The 17,335-nt window shown below is 37.6% G+C and overlaps 1 protein-coding gene across 4 annotated transcripts in view; it reads left to right on the top strand.

The window, feature by feature from the left end:
• Positions 1 to 17,335, top strand: part of LGR5 (leucine rich repeat containing G protein-coupled receptor 5) — a 90,298-nt gene that overhangs the window by 42,065 nt on the left and 30,898 nt on the right. For all 4 annotated transcript variants that reach the window (XM_089524108.1, XM_089524107.1, XM_089524106.1 and 1 more), the window contains exons 3-6: positions 2,760 to 2,831; positions 5,410 to 5,481; positions 13,531 to 13,746; positions 16,804 to 16,875. In XM_089524108.1, the coding sequence (XP_089380234.1) occupies positions 2,760 to 2,831; positions 5,410 to 5,481; positions 13,531 to 13,746; positions 16,804 to 16,875 (432 nt within the window). The remainder of the gene's footprint in view (positions 1 to 2,759; positions 2,832 to 5,409; positions 5,482 to 13,530; positions 13,747 to 16,803; positions 16,876 to 17,335) is intronic.

Raw genomic sequence — 17,335 nt, 5'->3', positions numbered from 1 at the left:
AAAGACCTTTAGGGCTGAAGGGTGGGGTATAAGTACGCTAATAAAAAAGGCCATTTTGGTCATAACATAAATGCCAAATTCCACATTTGTTAAAGCTCTTTTATTAAAAGGTAAACCAAATGGCAAGCGCAGGAGCTCTACATGAAGCAAAAGCAAGGGTAGGGGTATAGATTGCAGACCTGACATTGAAGCCATGGAATCTGCATAATCACAATCTCAATACAGAGATGTTTGCAGACATTCAAAATAAAGCACCAGTAGCTGCTCTGATCCCACCCCTACCTTCTGTTCATCCAGAGTGAACTCTGAGACTGATAGAAGCAAGAAAGACAAGAAAGTTTGTTCCGCATTAACACAGTGATTTCCAAATCTCAAATGAAGCACATCAGCTCTTTTAAAGTGGACAGTGGAGTTAAATTAGGCTCCTTTTGTATTAACAAAGGGGTGATGGTGGTTTAGATGTCAGAACAGATCAAAAAGCAAGATCTTAACAGTATCCCAAACAATAATAAAACAATACACAGAGTCAAAGATATGTGTTCATCATCATCAATATATCTGCTCAGATAATTATAGAATCTGACCATTTTTTTCTGTTCTTCAAATGCAGTGATTCTATCAGCCACAGTAACAAGCAACAGGCAAAAGCAAATTTAGTGGAGCTTTGGTTTAAAATATGGCATGTGTGTTTGTGTATGTTTAGACATATGCAGACTGTGTCCATAATGGTACCCACTTCTTTTTTAATGGGTTTATCTGTTTGATAGTCATATTCCTGCTGCAGTCCTACACACTCTTTCTATGGGCACATTTATGTTGCACCCAGTGGATCTTGTTTTGAATAAATAAAATTATACTGTAAATCACTTAGATCATGAGATTACAAATTCAAGGACTTGGAGAGAGTTGTAATCCTCTCAGTTCAAGGAGAACACAGTATAAAGCCTGATACATGAACTCATTCAACTGCAGTCCTTTATTCATTTCTTTGATGGTGTTTACAGAATCCTCCAGATGGACATTTTTTATAAAGAAAAGAAACCAGACCAGCCCAAGATTCAAACTGTTTTGTCCTAGTGAAGTAATATTGTACTAAAGTGAACAATATACTGAATGACTGATCCACAGAGTGAGTTAAAATATATGTAACCCACAGCACAGTCATGTATGAGGGCCATCTCATTATCTTTGTGACAGTACTGTGAATTGGTTAAAGCTGAGAATTACATGGACAGTCCATGTAGTATTCTAAGAACTTGGGACATACTAATTTAAACAAAATATCAGAATTCCAGTATATCTTCTGATGAAATGATTCCTTGGAAGTAACATGTTAACACAAGTAATAACATTATCTGTAACATGCTACTTTTGGAAGCAATGAAATCATATTGATATTCCTTTTGCAAACAACATAATGACTGATAATGTTTTTAGTTCCACCTGTGTAACAAGTTATGGGAGTTGCAGTGAATTACTTAAGAGCAGAAAAGCTCAGCTCTTATTCCTAAAAATCAGAGACTGTCAGGCACAAACACTAATTTGTAGGAGAAGCCTTGGTGCCAGGCAAGGACATCTAGAGATCATGCACAGATTTCTAGGGAGATCTTAGAGCTAAACTACATGCAATATGAAGTAACTAACTTAACCAACCAAATGGAGCACATGATGCAGTAGGGAAGATGCAGTATACAACAGGTGATTAGTTAATACAGGAATACCTGGCTACTTTAAATGGATTCAAGTCTCCAGAGCCAGATGAGCTACATTCAAGGGTATTAAAGAGTAATCTCAGAACCACTGGCAATAATCCTTGAAAATTCCTGTGGGACAGGAAAAATACCAACAGACTGGATGGCAAATGCTGTCCCCATCTTCAAAAGGGGGGGGAGGGGAGGACGCAAACCATTTGTGGCCAGACAGCCTGATATAAATGCCAGGAAAGATTTTAGAGCAGATAAGTTAAAAAAAAAAACCCAGTCTGTAAGCACATAGAAAGGAATGTGATGATCACTAAAGTCAATATGCATTTCTTTAAAAAAAAGTCATAACAGACTAATTTTATTACTTTTTTGATAGAGTTACAAGCGGACATAGTACAGTGGGGGCCTTCCCTTACACAGGGGATCTGTTCCAGAATTCTGTGTATGCTCACACCCCATTGTAAACAATACTATTGGAAACTATTGAACACTACTGGAAACTCCTCTACCAGTGTAGTGATATTGGGTCTCTGTATTTGGCATCGTGCACATGGCAGTTGCCATTGGTGAAGACAGGACTTCCATTTGCTTATTCAGTGAGGCCCAGGTGCCAAATGATAAGCTACATTCCACTATGAATGTGGCTTGAGGGATTTCTGGCTATGATCTCTTGTAACTAATGAGCTTTAGTCATCTATATGTATGATTCTTGTAATTTCTACCAGGGCAAATACAAAGTTATGAAAATGATATACTGAATTTAGCTGGTCTATTGTCTAGAATTTTGTATTGTTTGCTACTGAAGCAGAACAGGCAAAAAAAAAAAAATTGCACATGCACCATAATCTGGATTTATTGAATCAAATGCATTTTCCCAGCTGCCAGTAAATGGACTGTATGATGTTTTGCACAGAATATTAATGATGACAAAACAAGGCTCTTAAACCACTGTTTCTGGCCCTGGTGCTTCCAACATTGCTGTCTTGTACAATTTAACATCCAAATTAATTCCACATGAAATGAAATCAATTTATATTCTTTGTTTTAACCCTGCAGACGACTAGCAGGAAATGGCTTGACACACGTTCCCAAAGGAGCATTTGCTGGACTTTTCAGTCTTAAAGTATTGTAAGTAGGCTGTTTTTTCCCTCCATTCATTTATGTTATCTGTCAAAATCTTCCAGGATGTAATTTTTTTATTTATGTGCATTGTTTGCTTTGATCAGAGTTTCCAAAAGGAAAGTTTTGTGTGTATATATATATATATTGGAATGGCCTTTGCTTCACTGTGTTGAAGAAACTATGAACTTGAAAAGATGAGTTTGAGTGATGTTTCAAAAACAGTTTGCTCATCAGGTCAAAAATCGTCTGGACAGTATCAATCACAAATGTAATTTCATGTAATTGTTTCTTTAACTTTTCACAAAAGGGCAAGGTTTAGTTCTCAAAGTTCAGAAACTTTTCAAATGATGATGGATTTCCACTTTTATGGGTAGGTGTGACAAGGAGAACAAGAATACATTAATCACTGTAAAACAGTAGAATATAAAGAAACGTTCTATGTCCCTAATCTTATGTTCTGTTTCGTGATAGATTTAACAAATACAGGATAAACTGGAACCTTTTTTTTTTTTTTCTTAAACTAGATGAGATTTCTTAACTTTACCAAAGATCTATCTGTGAAAATGGACTTCTTTTTCAGAAGCAGAAGCCGAAGTAATCAGGATGCAGATAGTTCTGTGTAAGCCCATTTGCAGCTGATGTAGTGGATTGTTGTTAGGACTCTAGGGTCTATTGCTGTAAGGGGTAAATGGATCCAGTGTTCTAACATGTTGGTAGAGATGTGGGTGTTCCTATTTTACCCCCACATGTGCACAGCTGTTGAATGGGTAGATACTTGATGTGAAATCATAGTACTAGAATTAACATCCAGTGTGCCTATATTACTGCCTCATCATGACCTCCAAAAAGGCCATAGGGCCTTTCCCCATCCCCATAACTCAGCAAACTGCCTCTCCTGAAGTACATTGGCAGCAGTTCTAAACATATATCTACAGCATCAGTCCCACATACTTATTTCTGAGCACTCAAGTGTAGTGTTCTGCTGTAAGTTTGCTGGTTATTTTTTTCCTGGTTAGGACCTTTCTGAGGAAGAAACTGACTTAAGGCCTGGGACAGACCACCCAAAAAGGGCGTCCTGCTGGGGGCCTTTTTTCCTCTGGGGGAAGCCGCAGCCACCAAACCATGTGGCTTCACTTCGGAAGAAAAAGAACCCACAAAAAGCGGGTTCTTTTTCCACCATACCAGTTATATCCAAGTGTGCAAATGGCACACTTGTGACGTAACTAGCATGCCGCAATGTGCAGACGCTATGCATCCATTATGTTATAATGACGGCACCCATGTACACGGGGCCCCGCCATTATGGTGCCGCCAGTACATGCTAGGGTTAGGGTCATCTGTCTCACGCCTTTGAAATCCTATGAAATCCTATGAAATTAATGGGGCCACCATAAGTCAACAAGAGACATCATGTGACATACCCGTGTGTGTGTGCACGCATGCGTGCACACACACCATAATACTTAACTGGAATAAGACTAGGATGAAATGATAAGGTGTTGGGATTCTGAAAAATGCAACATAAATGAAACCATGTATCACAATAGCAAAGTTCTGAATGTATATACTGTAGAACAAAATCATGTTCTATGCATTCTTTCAAAAATCTAAACTCATAGGAAGAATCCATCACTGAAACAGATAAAGCCAATAGCATATGATAATATGATTCAAATACCAAACCTGCAATTTTATTAATAAGTTTTCCTTAGTATGGTCCTTGAAAAAACATGTGTCTCAGCAGTGATCTTCTCAGACTTGATAAAATTTGCATTTGGTTTAGGCTTCCCCCAAGCTATAAAAATCATTTTGTCAATGGACCTTTCAGTGATGAAAAAAAAATACTCTCACATTTTTCAATCTGTTGCATTAACATTGCTATTTCCCCCAAGTTTAGTAGTGTTCAGCATCTTTTCCTCCCATCCCTTTTATCTGTAACGCCACCACTGTAAACAGGCTAGGCTAAAGTGCCCCAGTGATTGAACTGGGATTTGAACACAGATGTCACTAGGCCTAACTGAATGCTAAAATGCACTAGTTCTCATATTAATTTTTTTTTATTTATTTAGGTATTTATATCCCGCCCTTCAGCCCTAATGGCTCTCAGGGCGGCTTACAATTATTATTAATCAGACAGTTCCCTGCCCTCAGGCTTACAATCTAAAAGACACGACACAAAAGGAGAAGGGAATGGTGAGGGGGAAAGGGAATCAGGTCCAGCATTCTTCTCTCCCTCTGAGGCCTGGACCAAGGCAGATGGACCGGAGGGAGGGCTCTTCTTCTTCAGGCTAACCTGATGGTACTGGGCCAGCCTACAAATAAATGTGATTGAAGTAGGGCTACCATCTCTAAAACCCAGTTTCATTATAGTGGCAATTAACACCATGTATAGTGATATAGCCTTTAAGGATATAGTAGGGCTTTTTCGTTTTTTTATTCATCTAACAGCTATTAAATGAAGGTGGTTGTGAGACTGTGCCACAATAAGATAACAAAACTAATTAAGCTAAGATCATGTTGTTTTTCCTCTCTCTCTCTCTAAATATGTGTGTGTGTGTGTGTGTTTATATATACACACATGTAGAATGCTTCAAAACAATCTGTTAAGACAAGTTCCCTCAGAGGCCTTGCAGAACCTGCGCTCTCTCCAATCTCTGTAAGTATATGCATCTTTCTTATAGTATTTCACATTATAGTTAATAGAATAAGACAGAAAGACATTGCTTAAGTATGTATATAAATTATACATCTACAGATACTATTTTATGCCACAAAAGCATATTACTTATTTTCTAAAATGTATAAAAGATCATATAATAATCGGTTTGAGACTAATTATATTACTCTTGTCTTATTTTATTTTGTCCCAAACAATGTCTCACTTTTGCTTTTCAAAGGAATGTTTAAAGGCCATACAACAGATTGAAGGAACATGAGTTCCATACATAGTGTCAGCCTAAGAATTCTAAGTTACAAAACATTGATTTTAAATGAAAGCAAGAAACAGTCCTAAAAAAAATCACCAAAACACATATTAAAACAAATGTGCAAGAAAAAAGGGGGAATGTATGTTAGTAATATTTTTCAAATGTGGTGATTTGTAATTCCATGTGTCAACCTCTATTGCTTTCCTTTTCAAGTTCAACCTCCAGGAGAAACTGGACCTGCAGAAATGATAAACTATAGAAACAAAGGGTTCTTTATCATGCTGAGGGTGACTAGAAGCCTCAACAAGTTTTCTAAATGCACTATCTCTCTATCTTTCACTCTGATGCAAATATCTTTCCATAAAGCTAGAGAAGAGGAGGTCAAGGAAAGGAAGGAAGAAAGTTGAGGAGTTGTGTGACCTGTTTAAGAGCCTGGTTTTTGGTAACAGAATTAAAATAAAAAGAGAAAGAGCATGGTAGGTAGGAACTTTAAACAGCTGTGGAGCCCACAGCAGAGACAATGATAAAAGCATGTTCAGAATAGCTACAATCACTTGAAAGAGGATCATTGGCAATTGTGAACTCTTTGTAGAAAAAGAAAACCAGTTTTCTAAATGAGTTGTGCCAGTCTAATCAAAATGCACAGTCACATAAAAGTTTCTCGTTTCATACTACCTGGTAATTTTCTGTCCATAAGGTGATTCTTCTCTTGGTTTCTGATTTACAATACAGATTACTTTGAAACTATTGAAAACAGGAAACCTTTTTTTAAAGGAACAGAAAGCAGGCTAAGGAAGTTTTACAAAATAAAAGCTTTCTTGAAATTTAGAGCTTAGTTAAGTTAGAGGTACTCCATATGAATATTGATGATTCCTTTGTCCCATTTTCCTCATGTTTATTGATGGTTGGCCCAACTAACTTTACTGGTGCTCTGCCAATTGTGCAGATTATTACTGTTCTTCTTTCTAGTTCAAGTATTTGCTAAATGGGTTTCCCTGAAAATATATACTTTATTTTCAAATGCGGGATAAATTTCATTTATTACCATGGGACAGGTTTGTTCTCTTTTTCCACCTCTCCCACCCCATCCCCACGTATCTTTACAACTAGAGTTAGGATAAATGCCCTGTTGCATTCTGCCACCTGATATTTATGAAGTAGTCACCTAATGGATTTCATGGGAATACATTTCACACGTATTCAGATCAGCCCTAACATTGAGCAGAGCGAAGCAGCTGCTTCAGGAAGTAAGTGTGGGATTGAGCACTGGCAGGTCCCTATGCCATATACCTCAAGCTCTTCAACTATTCTCCTTTCTTGGGAAACTGAACTGTGTGCCATAGATCTTATCCTGTACCTCTTAAAAGCTAGCCTTCTGTCCTCAGATGAGATGAAGTATCTTGTTTCCAATTCTGAAAAGATTCAAATGCCAATACAGTTGCCTTGATTGTATATGGAGCATCTTGTCCTTCGCTGGCAGAAAAATGTCTTTGGCTGTCTTGAGTAATTATTCTTGTCGATGTTTGTGCAGTTCTGGGGGAATGCAAGGTCTTTTGAAATATTGCCTCAAATCAATCTCCACCCTACTACACCGATTTCAGAAAGACTAGCACCTCGTAAAGATCATCATTCTTCCAGTGAGGTGCTTTGCATGAGTTCCTGTTCAGAATGGGAACAGACAGTTCTTGTCCTGTCAGTGTAATCCTGACTGACCTACCCTTCCATTTCAAAGTGTTTGGAGTTCTCATTTGGCTATAACACAAGATCACTCCCCATTTTTTCCCATGTAAATATGTGTATCAGTAAGAACCCACATGGACATTCCTGTCTCTGAGCTGGCATCCTACATAAGATTTCCCTGTTGTTAGTCCCCAGGTAGAGTCACTGTGTCATCAGTCTCTTCAGTACCAAGAGTGCTTCATGATCTGTTTACTCCATAAAAATTACAGCAACTATTGAGAGCCAGCACAGTGTAGTGGTTTGAACATCAGATTACAAGTCTGGAGACCAGGTTTTGAATCCCCACTCATTCCTGGAAACCCACTTGTGAGACCTTAGACAAATCACACACTCCACCTCTGAAAATTCCATGATAGGTTCACTTTAGGGTCTCCATAAATTGGTAATGATTTGAAGACAAACAACAACAAAATGACCCTGCACGTACCACATTAAATCCTTTATGCTAGATCTATAGCCCACCCTTTTTTACTGTTTTGAGATCCTCTGGTTTTTTTCAAAAATATTCTGTCAGGCTGCTCCTCCTGCTCCAAGCAAATAGCAGAAAATCAACCAGTTGTAGCAGCCCAGCCATAACTTCCAGTTTCTCAGTCATTGTTGATAACAAAACCATAGCCCTTCAAATGATTTATACTCACTTCTTGATAAATGTGTCAAGTATTCAGTCTTTTCATACCTGCTGCATGTGATACTCTTACCACTGATCTATCAGCATCTATTGCCATAGTTGTCTTGCCCATTCTGATACCAACTACAAACTGGTAGTAAGCTGTGAATAGTAACCCATCTGTTTAATAGCCGCTAACTGTAGAAGCAACAGGTAATTCTTGGTGTGTGTGTATTTCAAATTCTTCATCCTTTGGATCTGCTTCAGTGTTTACATCATCTACTGACCCAGAGATTGTTGGAATGTGCTGAGTGTGCAGCCTGCGTGGATTTACGCAGAAGCTTCTTGCCAGAAGAACCACCAAGCAGAGACTGTCACAGAGCTGTGTGACTGATCTGGAATCTCCTCCTTCCCTCCAGATGCTGAGAAAGCACCCTGAAACAAGTGTCTCTTCAAAGAGGCTTTTTAATCTTCCAGTTACTATATACAGAAAGCAAAATCCAAAGCTACACATCCACCACCGACAACCAACAAACCCACACTGTACAATGAGGCTTGGGCTGTATATACATTTTTGCCACGCAGCCACTAAGCACATCCTCTTCCTGCTGTGTCCCCAAATTTTCAAAATTGCAAAATCCTAGTGCATCATGGTAAAAGCTCAGTTCCTCTTGTTTTGAATCCAGTTTGTAATGGTTAGGTACTAATATCATCCAACCGGTCAAGATACCTCCCTACCAACCTTGACTTACCCCATCCAGTAATCCTGGTCAAAACTGACATCAATACCTCCTTTCCACTCAATATACTTTTTTCCCACTTATATACTGCCTTTCTCCCAGGGGGAACCAATGTGGCTTATGTTCTTGAATGCATGGCATTCAACAAGAAGGTGAATCTTTTCTTTTTCATCAGCCTTTACTTGTGACTTGTTCAAGGTCTCCCAGTGGGTTTCTATGCCTGAGTAAGGATTTGAAGCCTGTTCTTCAGAGTAGTAGTCCAGTACTCAAACCAGTACAATATGTTAACTGTTCTTCAAAATCCCTTAGTCCATTTGAAGTATCCTTATACTTCCCAGATACTTGTAGAGCTTTGGTCTTTTATGTGGATTGAACTACTGTTTTTATAATTTGTTATAGAAATCCTAAGCAAGACTGGCTCATTTTTATCCAACATTTCTCAGAATAGATTGTATCAACACATTATACACTGGATGGATGTTCAAGGCAAGACTGATGTTTTATTTGGAAGAGTAGTTCTGTCCTGTTTTTTGGCTTGTCATCTTCCCTCTTCCCAGTAAATTACATCACTAATCTCCAATATGTGTGAGTCACAGAGACTATAAAGAATAACAGGTTGTTTATCTGTAACTGTTTCTTTGTGTGGTCATCTGTGAATTTACACAATCAGCCCTACATCCCTCTTCCTGATTTCTTGCCATTCATTTATTACAGTGAGCATTAGAACTGAGTGGAGACTAGCCTGAACATGCTGATTATGTGCTTGGGAAATGATAGAATCATAATCTTAGAATTGGAAGAGACCACAAAGACCATTTAGTCCAACCTTATGCCATTCAAGAGTACACAACTAAAGCATTCCTGAAAGATGTGCATCTATTCTTTATTTAAAAACCTCCAAAGGAGAATCCATCAGTCTCTGAGGCAATCTCTTCTACTGCTGAACAGCTCTTACAGTAAATAAATTCTTCCTAAAGTTGTAGATTAGACGGAGAGCAAGGTTCATGCTAAAAAATACTCAACTAGAATGTTGTAATCTGTATATGTGTAAGACCCATTTGTATGAGTTCAAAGACAACCAGCTGAAGAACCAGGGTGACAGGTAAGCAACCTGTTCCAACTGATTAATCAGTTAATCTAGCTATTACATTTTCATGTAGAAGAAAAACAACATTCTGAACACTTCCTTTGTTTTAAAAGATAATGCATTTCTGCATCTTAGCAGTCATTATTTTAGAAGAAGTCTTATCTAGATAAAAAGAACTACTTGCTGATCATCTCCAGTATTTATAACTAATTACATTTTTTACATTGCCTGTTTTTAAAAGAAATTTAAAACATGCTTAATATAAGCTTTATTTTTATTTATATTCTACCTGATTTTTTACCAATTTTGATAGTCTGCAAAATGTTGCCAGGGTGCAACAAACTAACAGCAGTTCTGGATCATTGTAGGAATTTTTTTCTGTTGTTAGATGCATACTTTTGCAAACAACATGTACCTTTTAAAAGCTTATATAAATATTATCTAAACATCAAATACAGAACAATGTGGAAAGATGATGAGACGGTAAAGGAAATGTAGCCATGAAGATACTTGGAAAAAGTCTGCATCTAATTGGACAGTCTAAAAGTGTCACATGAAAACTAAAAAAAAAGCTTATCTTCCAGAGAGCTCTCAATCTTCTATCTCCTTCTTAAATCTGCTTTCTTAGATCCTGCATTCATATTTTCTTTGAGGTTAAATTATATCATGACTGTGGTCCAGAGGACACTTTTTAACATCATAAGGATCAGTATTTTATTGCTAGAGAAGTCTTCTTACTTTATTCTGATCATACTTCTTCAAGTATAATATGTTGTAGATATACTGCAGTACATATACACACACATATTTATATGCACACATACACACAGAGTATGTTTTTAAAAGTGGCACTGGATTACATTTCTTACGCTTTGTGAATTTTGGCTGAAAATTTGGACATTATAAGTGAGCATGTGATGAGTTTCATACTATAGCCTTTTTATATGCTGTCTATAGTAGAAAATAAAATATTTTTGTATCCCTAAATTGGCCCCCTTTTGAGCCTAATAGCTGCTTTTAAACTTTCCATATGTTAGCCACATACTTAAATTATAAATAAGGTATTATTTATGAGCTAATGGACTTAGCTTTGAAAGTGCCAAAACTTTGATCAGAAGAACTAGAACAACTGAATGAAAATGTAACATTTCGTTGCATATTATATAGATCAGTATGCATTATTTGCATTATGACAGGAAGCACAATCACTAATGTTTTATTATTTGCACATAGGAAAATGGTTCTTAAGAGTAAAGGAAAAGATTAGATAACGAGAAGTGTTTGTGGTGGTAGATTTTAAGAGTACTTTGTGAGTGCTTTAACTAAATTATATAGTTTGCAATATGTGGCCTAGTAGCTTCTTAGTACAGCATGTTAAAAATTAACTTTGCTGGATTTGAATCAGAAATCAATATTGTTATTTCTGCATTAATAGGTAATGCAAGTTTATCTTAGGCTTGGATAACCTTTAACATTTAAAGATTAACAGTTACTACACAGACCTGAAACTTTGGGTTTTTTTAGGAATAAATTTTATTACAAAATACATTTTACATTATACTGCTGTCCACAGACATTTTGGCTCAATAAGGGATGAGAACTATGTGGTCTTTCAGATGTTGTTGAACTGCAGCTCCCAGCATTCCTCACCACTGGCTATGGCTTAGACTAGGGCTGCTAGGAGTTGCAGCTCAACATCTGGAGACCTGCACTGTTCCAACCCTGGTCTAAATCCACTGCTAGTGGACTAGTCTATATGTAGACCTAGGCCCAGGGAAATCATGCTACTTATAATGAATTAAACCATGCCAATCAAAATTATTGTCAGCACTTTCCAGTTTCAGGCAGCTAGAAAGAATCCACAAGAGCATCTGATTTTTTGGCCCACCAGCATGGTTTGCCCAGCCATTCTTCAGGTTTTACCATGTAACAGAGCACTATAAGCTATTTAAAGATTACATTTTCCTGCAGTGTTCTGAGCAACAATATGCCAACCATTGTGAGAAATTGTAAAATTGTGAGAAATGTAAAAAAAAAAATAGTTTATAACTGCCCATCACAGACATCAGTTTTGCCCAGTGCAAAAGCCATTTGCCAGGAAAACTCTTCAACCTGGGACTGGTTCCAAAGTAAATTATGGCAAAATAAACTTATTCTATAAACTATTATTTAATTTATAAAATCTTGATTTTTATGGTACAGAAAAACTATTGGTGCAGTGTTTGCCTTCTACTCCTTCCCAAATCATTCTGTAGGCACAAGACTGCCCGGCATCTTGCAGTCGTTAAATGGAATAACCAATAACCTCTGAGTCAGGTGCAAGATCTGTAAGATCTAGGCCATCTATACATCAGGATGTTAACTATGCAGGAGGGAGAAAATATGACTTGATTAAAGCTTTCTTTCCTCCGTTCTCCCTTTAATCAGAGTAACTGTCAAGCTAGTGCAGTTCTTAAGTCCTTGGCTTAGACAGAAACATCACACAGACAAGAAATGTATCTCTAACTAAATGCAAAGAAACTTCTTTTTTTTTAAGCATATACAGTACTTGAAAACATAGCACAAAATATACTGTTGCTTTTACAGAGGCTCAGATTGGTTATTTCTAAACATTTCCAGTTTCTCCAGTTTGTTGACAGTCTTCATGAGCTATTTTGGAAGCTGTGTCCCTATGGCCTGCCATGTCAGTTATTGTATTGAAAATTAAATTGTAAAAAGGATTTGACACTGAACTTTTTAAATTTGTTCCAACTGACCTTGTCTCAGTTATTTGCGAGCCTGGCATGGAGCCACAGAAATTGTTATTTGTTCTCATGCAGTAGGTAGAAATACTGAGAACAAGGAGATAAAATGGACCTGACATTTTATGTGAGTGGAAATGAAGAAATGGGCTTTAAATAAAGAGATTAGCATGCTTACCACAAATTCCCATTTCTCTCAAATGAGCTAGATTTGGGTTGTGAAGGATTACTGACAGTCTGCTTCCATTTACCATATCTTTAACTCACGGAAAGCAAATATTTAAGCATAATTTCTTTAACCATCATCTTTTTGGCATAATTTGATGGAGCTACATCTGATGTGATTTGTCTACAAACAGCTTCCTGAATCATTGTCTCAAGGCTGTAATATTGCAGAAACAAACTCTTCCAGCAACATATCATTTCTTCCACTTATTGTAGCTTTTGCATCTTGTAGTCATTTTGTTGAATATTGAGCTTGAGAAAGAGTCCTCTGAAACATTCTGTCTATTTCTGTTTGGCTACCCTGTTTCTTGCTATTCTACTTAGTCAATCTAATGAAAAGAACTAAATACTTCATTATTTCAAAGGAGAAGTTCCCACTACCACTGTGATCATCAAATATACTTCCTAATTAATTTTGTTTGGAAAAGGATCTTGTTGAAGCTGTACAATGTACTTGGATATGTATTTCATTATCACTTAAAGTAGATAGTAAAAATATACAGGACATAACAACTGGGATATAGTAACTGTAAAGAAATGCAGAAACTTTTTTTTTCCTGTTAAGGCCATTCTACAAAAGATTATATCCCACACCCCTTCAAAAAAAAATCTAAATTCTACCTTTATGTTTCCCTTAGGCGTCTGGATGCTAACCACATCAGCTTCGTGCCTCCCAACTGTTTCAGTGGCTTGGTTTCACTCAGACACCTGTGGCTAGATGACAACTCATTGACAGAAATTCCAGTACAAGCTTTCAGGAGTTTGCCAGCACTTCAAGCAATGACACTGGCACTGAACAAAATACACCACATCCCAGATTATGCTTTTGGAAATCTCTCCAGTTTAGTAGTTTTGTAAGTTTTGTAGTCTGGGATAGGAGCTGATTTGTATTTCAGGACTTGATATCATTATTAACTGGCTCTTTCAAGAATTTTTGGCTGTTACCATCTTGAAGTAATTAGATTAATATAAACAGTGAGAAAAAGATGTACCTATAGCAGATGGAGTAGCAAAAATGTGAAATAATGGATAGGTCCAAAAACTGGGTAATGGTGTAAATACTAGCATGAAATGGAAGAAGATAGAGCTGCAAACATTGATGCTTTCTTTTATCCTTGCGTTTCGTTTAAAAGATATAGCATATCTTGTCTTAACCACATAAAATGATACAAAATGAATTGTTGATAACTACGTTTTGCTTGCAGCCTAATGCTTTGATCTGCTGCATCAATATATAAACATTTCAGAATATAGTCACTTTGTGTCACATGGCTGGTTTATTTCAAAATCAATCTGTTGTAGGCTATCAAAAAGAGGTGTTGTATTATCTATGGAAACACAACATGGGAAGTCCATATTATCCCTGTGCAGACATTATGGCTGGAGATCTGTTGGGGCAGAGTGGTAGTGCAAGAGTCCATTACAATAGCAAAAGTGCAATTTGACCTGGGTTGCAGGGTAATGAAAAATAGAATTGAACAAAACCTGGTGGTTGTTGTTGTTAATTCCCTTCGAGTCAACCTTTACTCATGGTAACCCTGTGAGTGAGACATCTCCAAGCTCTTCTATCCTCTACCTCTCTGCTTTCAGAGATTCTTCATAGTTGTCATTTAGAAAAGAACACTGTTTCACAACAGGACAAAACATTTAACAAGCTACAGGACTCCTTTAACTCCTTTAGGACAAAATCCTAACGAGTAAAGATATACAGCTGAACACTAAAGTTACAATCATCTACCATGAACAGATGTGAGAATTGGACAGTGAAGAAGGCAGATAGTAAAAAAAAATTCATTTGAGGTGTGGTGCTGGAGAAGAGTGCTGAGGATACCATGGATGGCCAAAAACAAACAAACAATTGAGTCCTAGAACAAATAAAGCCTGAACTCTCCCTGGAAGTTAACACGACAAAACTGAGGTTGTCAAACTTCAGCCACATCATGAAAAGGCATGACTGGTTAGAAAAGACAATTATGCTGGGAAAGTGGAGGGCAGTAGAAAGAAGTGAAGACTGCATGCCAGATGCATAAACTGAATTAGGGAGACCAGGAGCCTGAGCCTACAAGACCTCAGCAGAGAGGTAGAAGGCAAAGGGGCTGAAGATGTCTTATTCAGTGTCACCATGAGTCAAGATTGACCTGAAGGCAGCTAACAACAACAATGAACAAAACATTTAGCTCGTTTCTATTTTTTCTACAGAATTTGCACAAATGTGCACTTGTTTCTCAGATTCTAAAAAAACCAAATCAGAACAATCACATGTCGTAGTTGCAGAAAAGCCAGATGTTAAACCCCCATCCCTACAACTGGAAGCATAAAGAAAGGAGAAAACATGGACAAAGGCTGATAATGGCAGTGTTGGGATGAGAATCACTTAAGGCTGTGCAATGAAGTTCTAATCCTACAGAAAGCAAGTGATCCAGTCAGACACAAGATGGTAAAAGACTTGTAACTCAGCTCACTATGGCCTGTTACAGACAGGCCAAAATAAAGCTGCTTCGAGTCACTTTGGAGGTATGGTATTTCAATGATGCATGCATCCTAAGAGTCCAAAACCCACACCAAAGCCATGCTCCAGTCCTAAGGACTGGAGTGCAGCTTTGGTGTGGATTTTGGACTCTTAGGACTCATGCATCATTGAAATACCATACCTCCAAAGTGACTCGAAGCAGCTTTATTTTGGCCTGTCTGTAACAGGCCTATATGTTTCAACTGAGATGAACCATGCTGTACTCAAGCCAATAGCTGACTAAATTACACAAACATACTTCTAGGTTTACTTGAGTTACCTCTCAATACTTAGATATTGTTTGTTGTGTGCCTTTAAGTCATTTCTGACTTAGGGCAACCCTAAGGCAAGCCCACCACTGAGTTTTCTTGGCAAGATTTGTTCAGAGGAGGTTTGCCATTGCCTTCCTCTGAGGCTAAGAGAGAGTGACTTGCCCCAGGTCACCCATGTGAGGATTCGAACCCTGGTCTGGAGTCCAATTTAGATATACAGTGTCCCTTCGCCTTACACAGAGGATTCGTTCTGGACCCCTCTGCATAAGGCAAATGCTGTGTGTGCTCAAGCCCCATTCAAATGATGTGCACACCCCATTCACCTTTTTAGAGCTCATCATCCATGTGGCCTCGAGTCCATGTATTGTGAGCCCACGTATAGCGCTGGCACTCTTTACTTCATTTTATTTTCACTACTTATATCTTGAAATATGTATTGAATAGCAAAATGATACTATCTAGTTGCAATAAGCACAAAATTGGTTGCTCTGCTGCAGTTATACCCTTATACAGTTGGCCCTTGGAACTCACACAGGATCCATACCGAACCAAAACTCTTGCATATTCAAGCCCCATGTATGCAGGGTGCGCACCACAGGCATGCACCCCATTGACATTAATGACAGTCGCCCCTCCACGTATTTTCAAGTCCATGGATCTCAAGTCCGTGGATTTGGAGGGGCAACTGTATTTATGGTTTTAAAAGGAGTTTTAAAAGAACATATTATGCTTCTCAGTTTAAAATTCCTTACAAGATCTGTTACAATCTAAAATATCGCATTTCAGCATGCAAAAGGAGAATAGGGAGCAAGAACAAAATTAAAAGATCAAGAGATAAATAAAAATAATGACTATATCACAGTTTAGATCACAAGCACTTGGCAGTTTGCAGTCTGGAAACTATAAGATATTGTTACCTGAGTAATTTTGAAGAGCAAAGTACAAGACAGTACAAAGGGATGGGAACAGGTAGAAAGCATTCCCTCCCATCTACAGTCTTGTAAAAGCTTCACTTGTATATACTCATGCCTTGGGGAGTGACTTTCTTCAGATTTAATCATCAAAATGTGATTCTCCATTCCACTGTGTGTAGATCATTTTCTGACCTGTGTTCTTGACACTCTTTGCAGACATCTCCATAACAATAGAATCTACTCTCTGGGAAAGAAATGCTTTGATGGTCTCCACAGCTTAGAGACTTTGTGAGTTGACATTTTCATTGTGCTTTGTTTTCACTGACGTTCTGGAAAAATAAAATAAAAAGCCAAACATGCTTTTGGGATTACTAAAGGCTCAGAGTGATAATTTATGATGACTCTATAAAAGTAAAGTGATTTAAGTGATTGGTTTGGCTTTTCCTTTTGTGAAACAACATAGCCCTGTAGTGATATTTGCACTACTGATATCTCTCCATGAGTGACTGTTTCAAATTCTTAAATTATTAAAATGTTGACAGATTTTTGCCCAGTTTTCCACCCAAATTAAACTGTCAATTTCCTCATTATCTGATACAGAGTTTAAAGCATATGGTTCACATTAAAAATAGCATAATAGCGATAGCTCCCCCTGCCCCACTTTTTGAAGAATAGTATAAGATGTAAGAAGTTTTAAAAATTGTAAGGGTAGCCCAATCAGTAAAAGAAGTGGATTTAAGATTATTCT

Source organism: Sceloporus occidentalis, unplaced genomic scaffold, assembly GCF_023333645.1.
Source record: "Sceloporus occidentalis isolate IW3139 unplaced genomic scaffold, rSceOcc1.0.p SCAF_5, whole genome shotgun sequence".
Lineage (NCBI taxonomy): Eukaryota > Metazoa > Chordata > Lepidosauria > Squamata > Phrynosomatidae > Sceloporus > Sceloporus occidentalis.
Note: the sequence above shows the minus strand (reverse complement) of the source record. Positions and strands in the feature narration are given on the sequence as shown.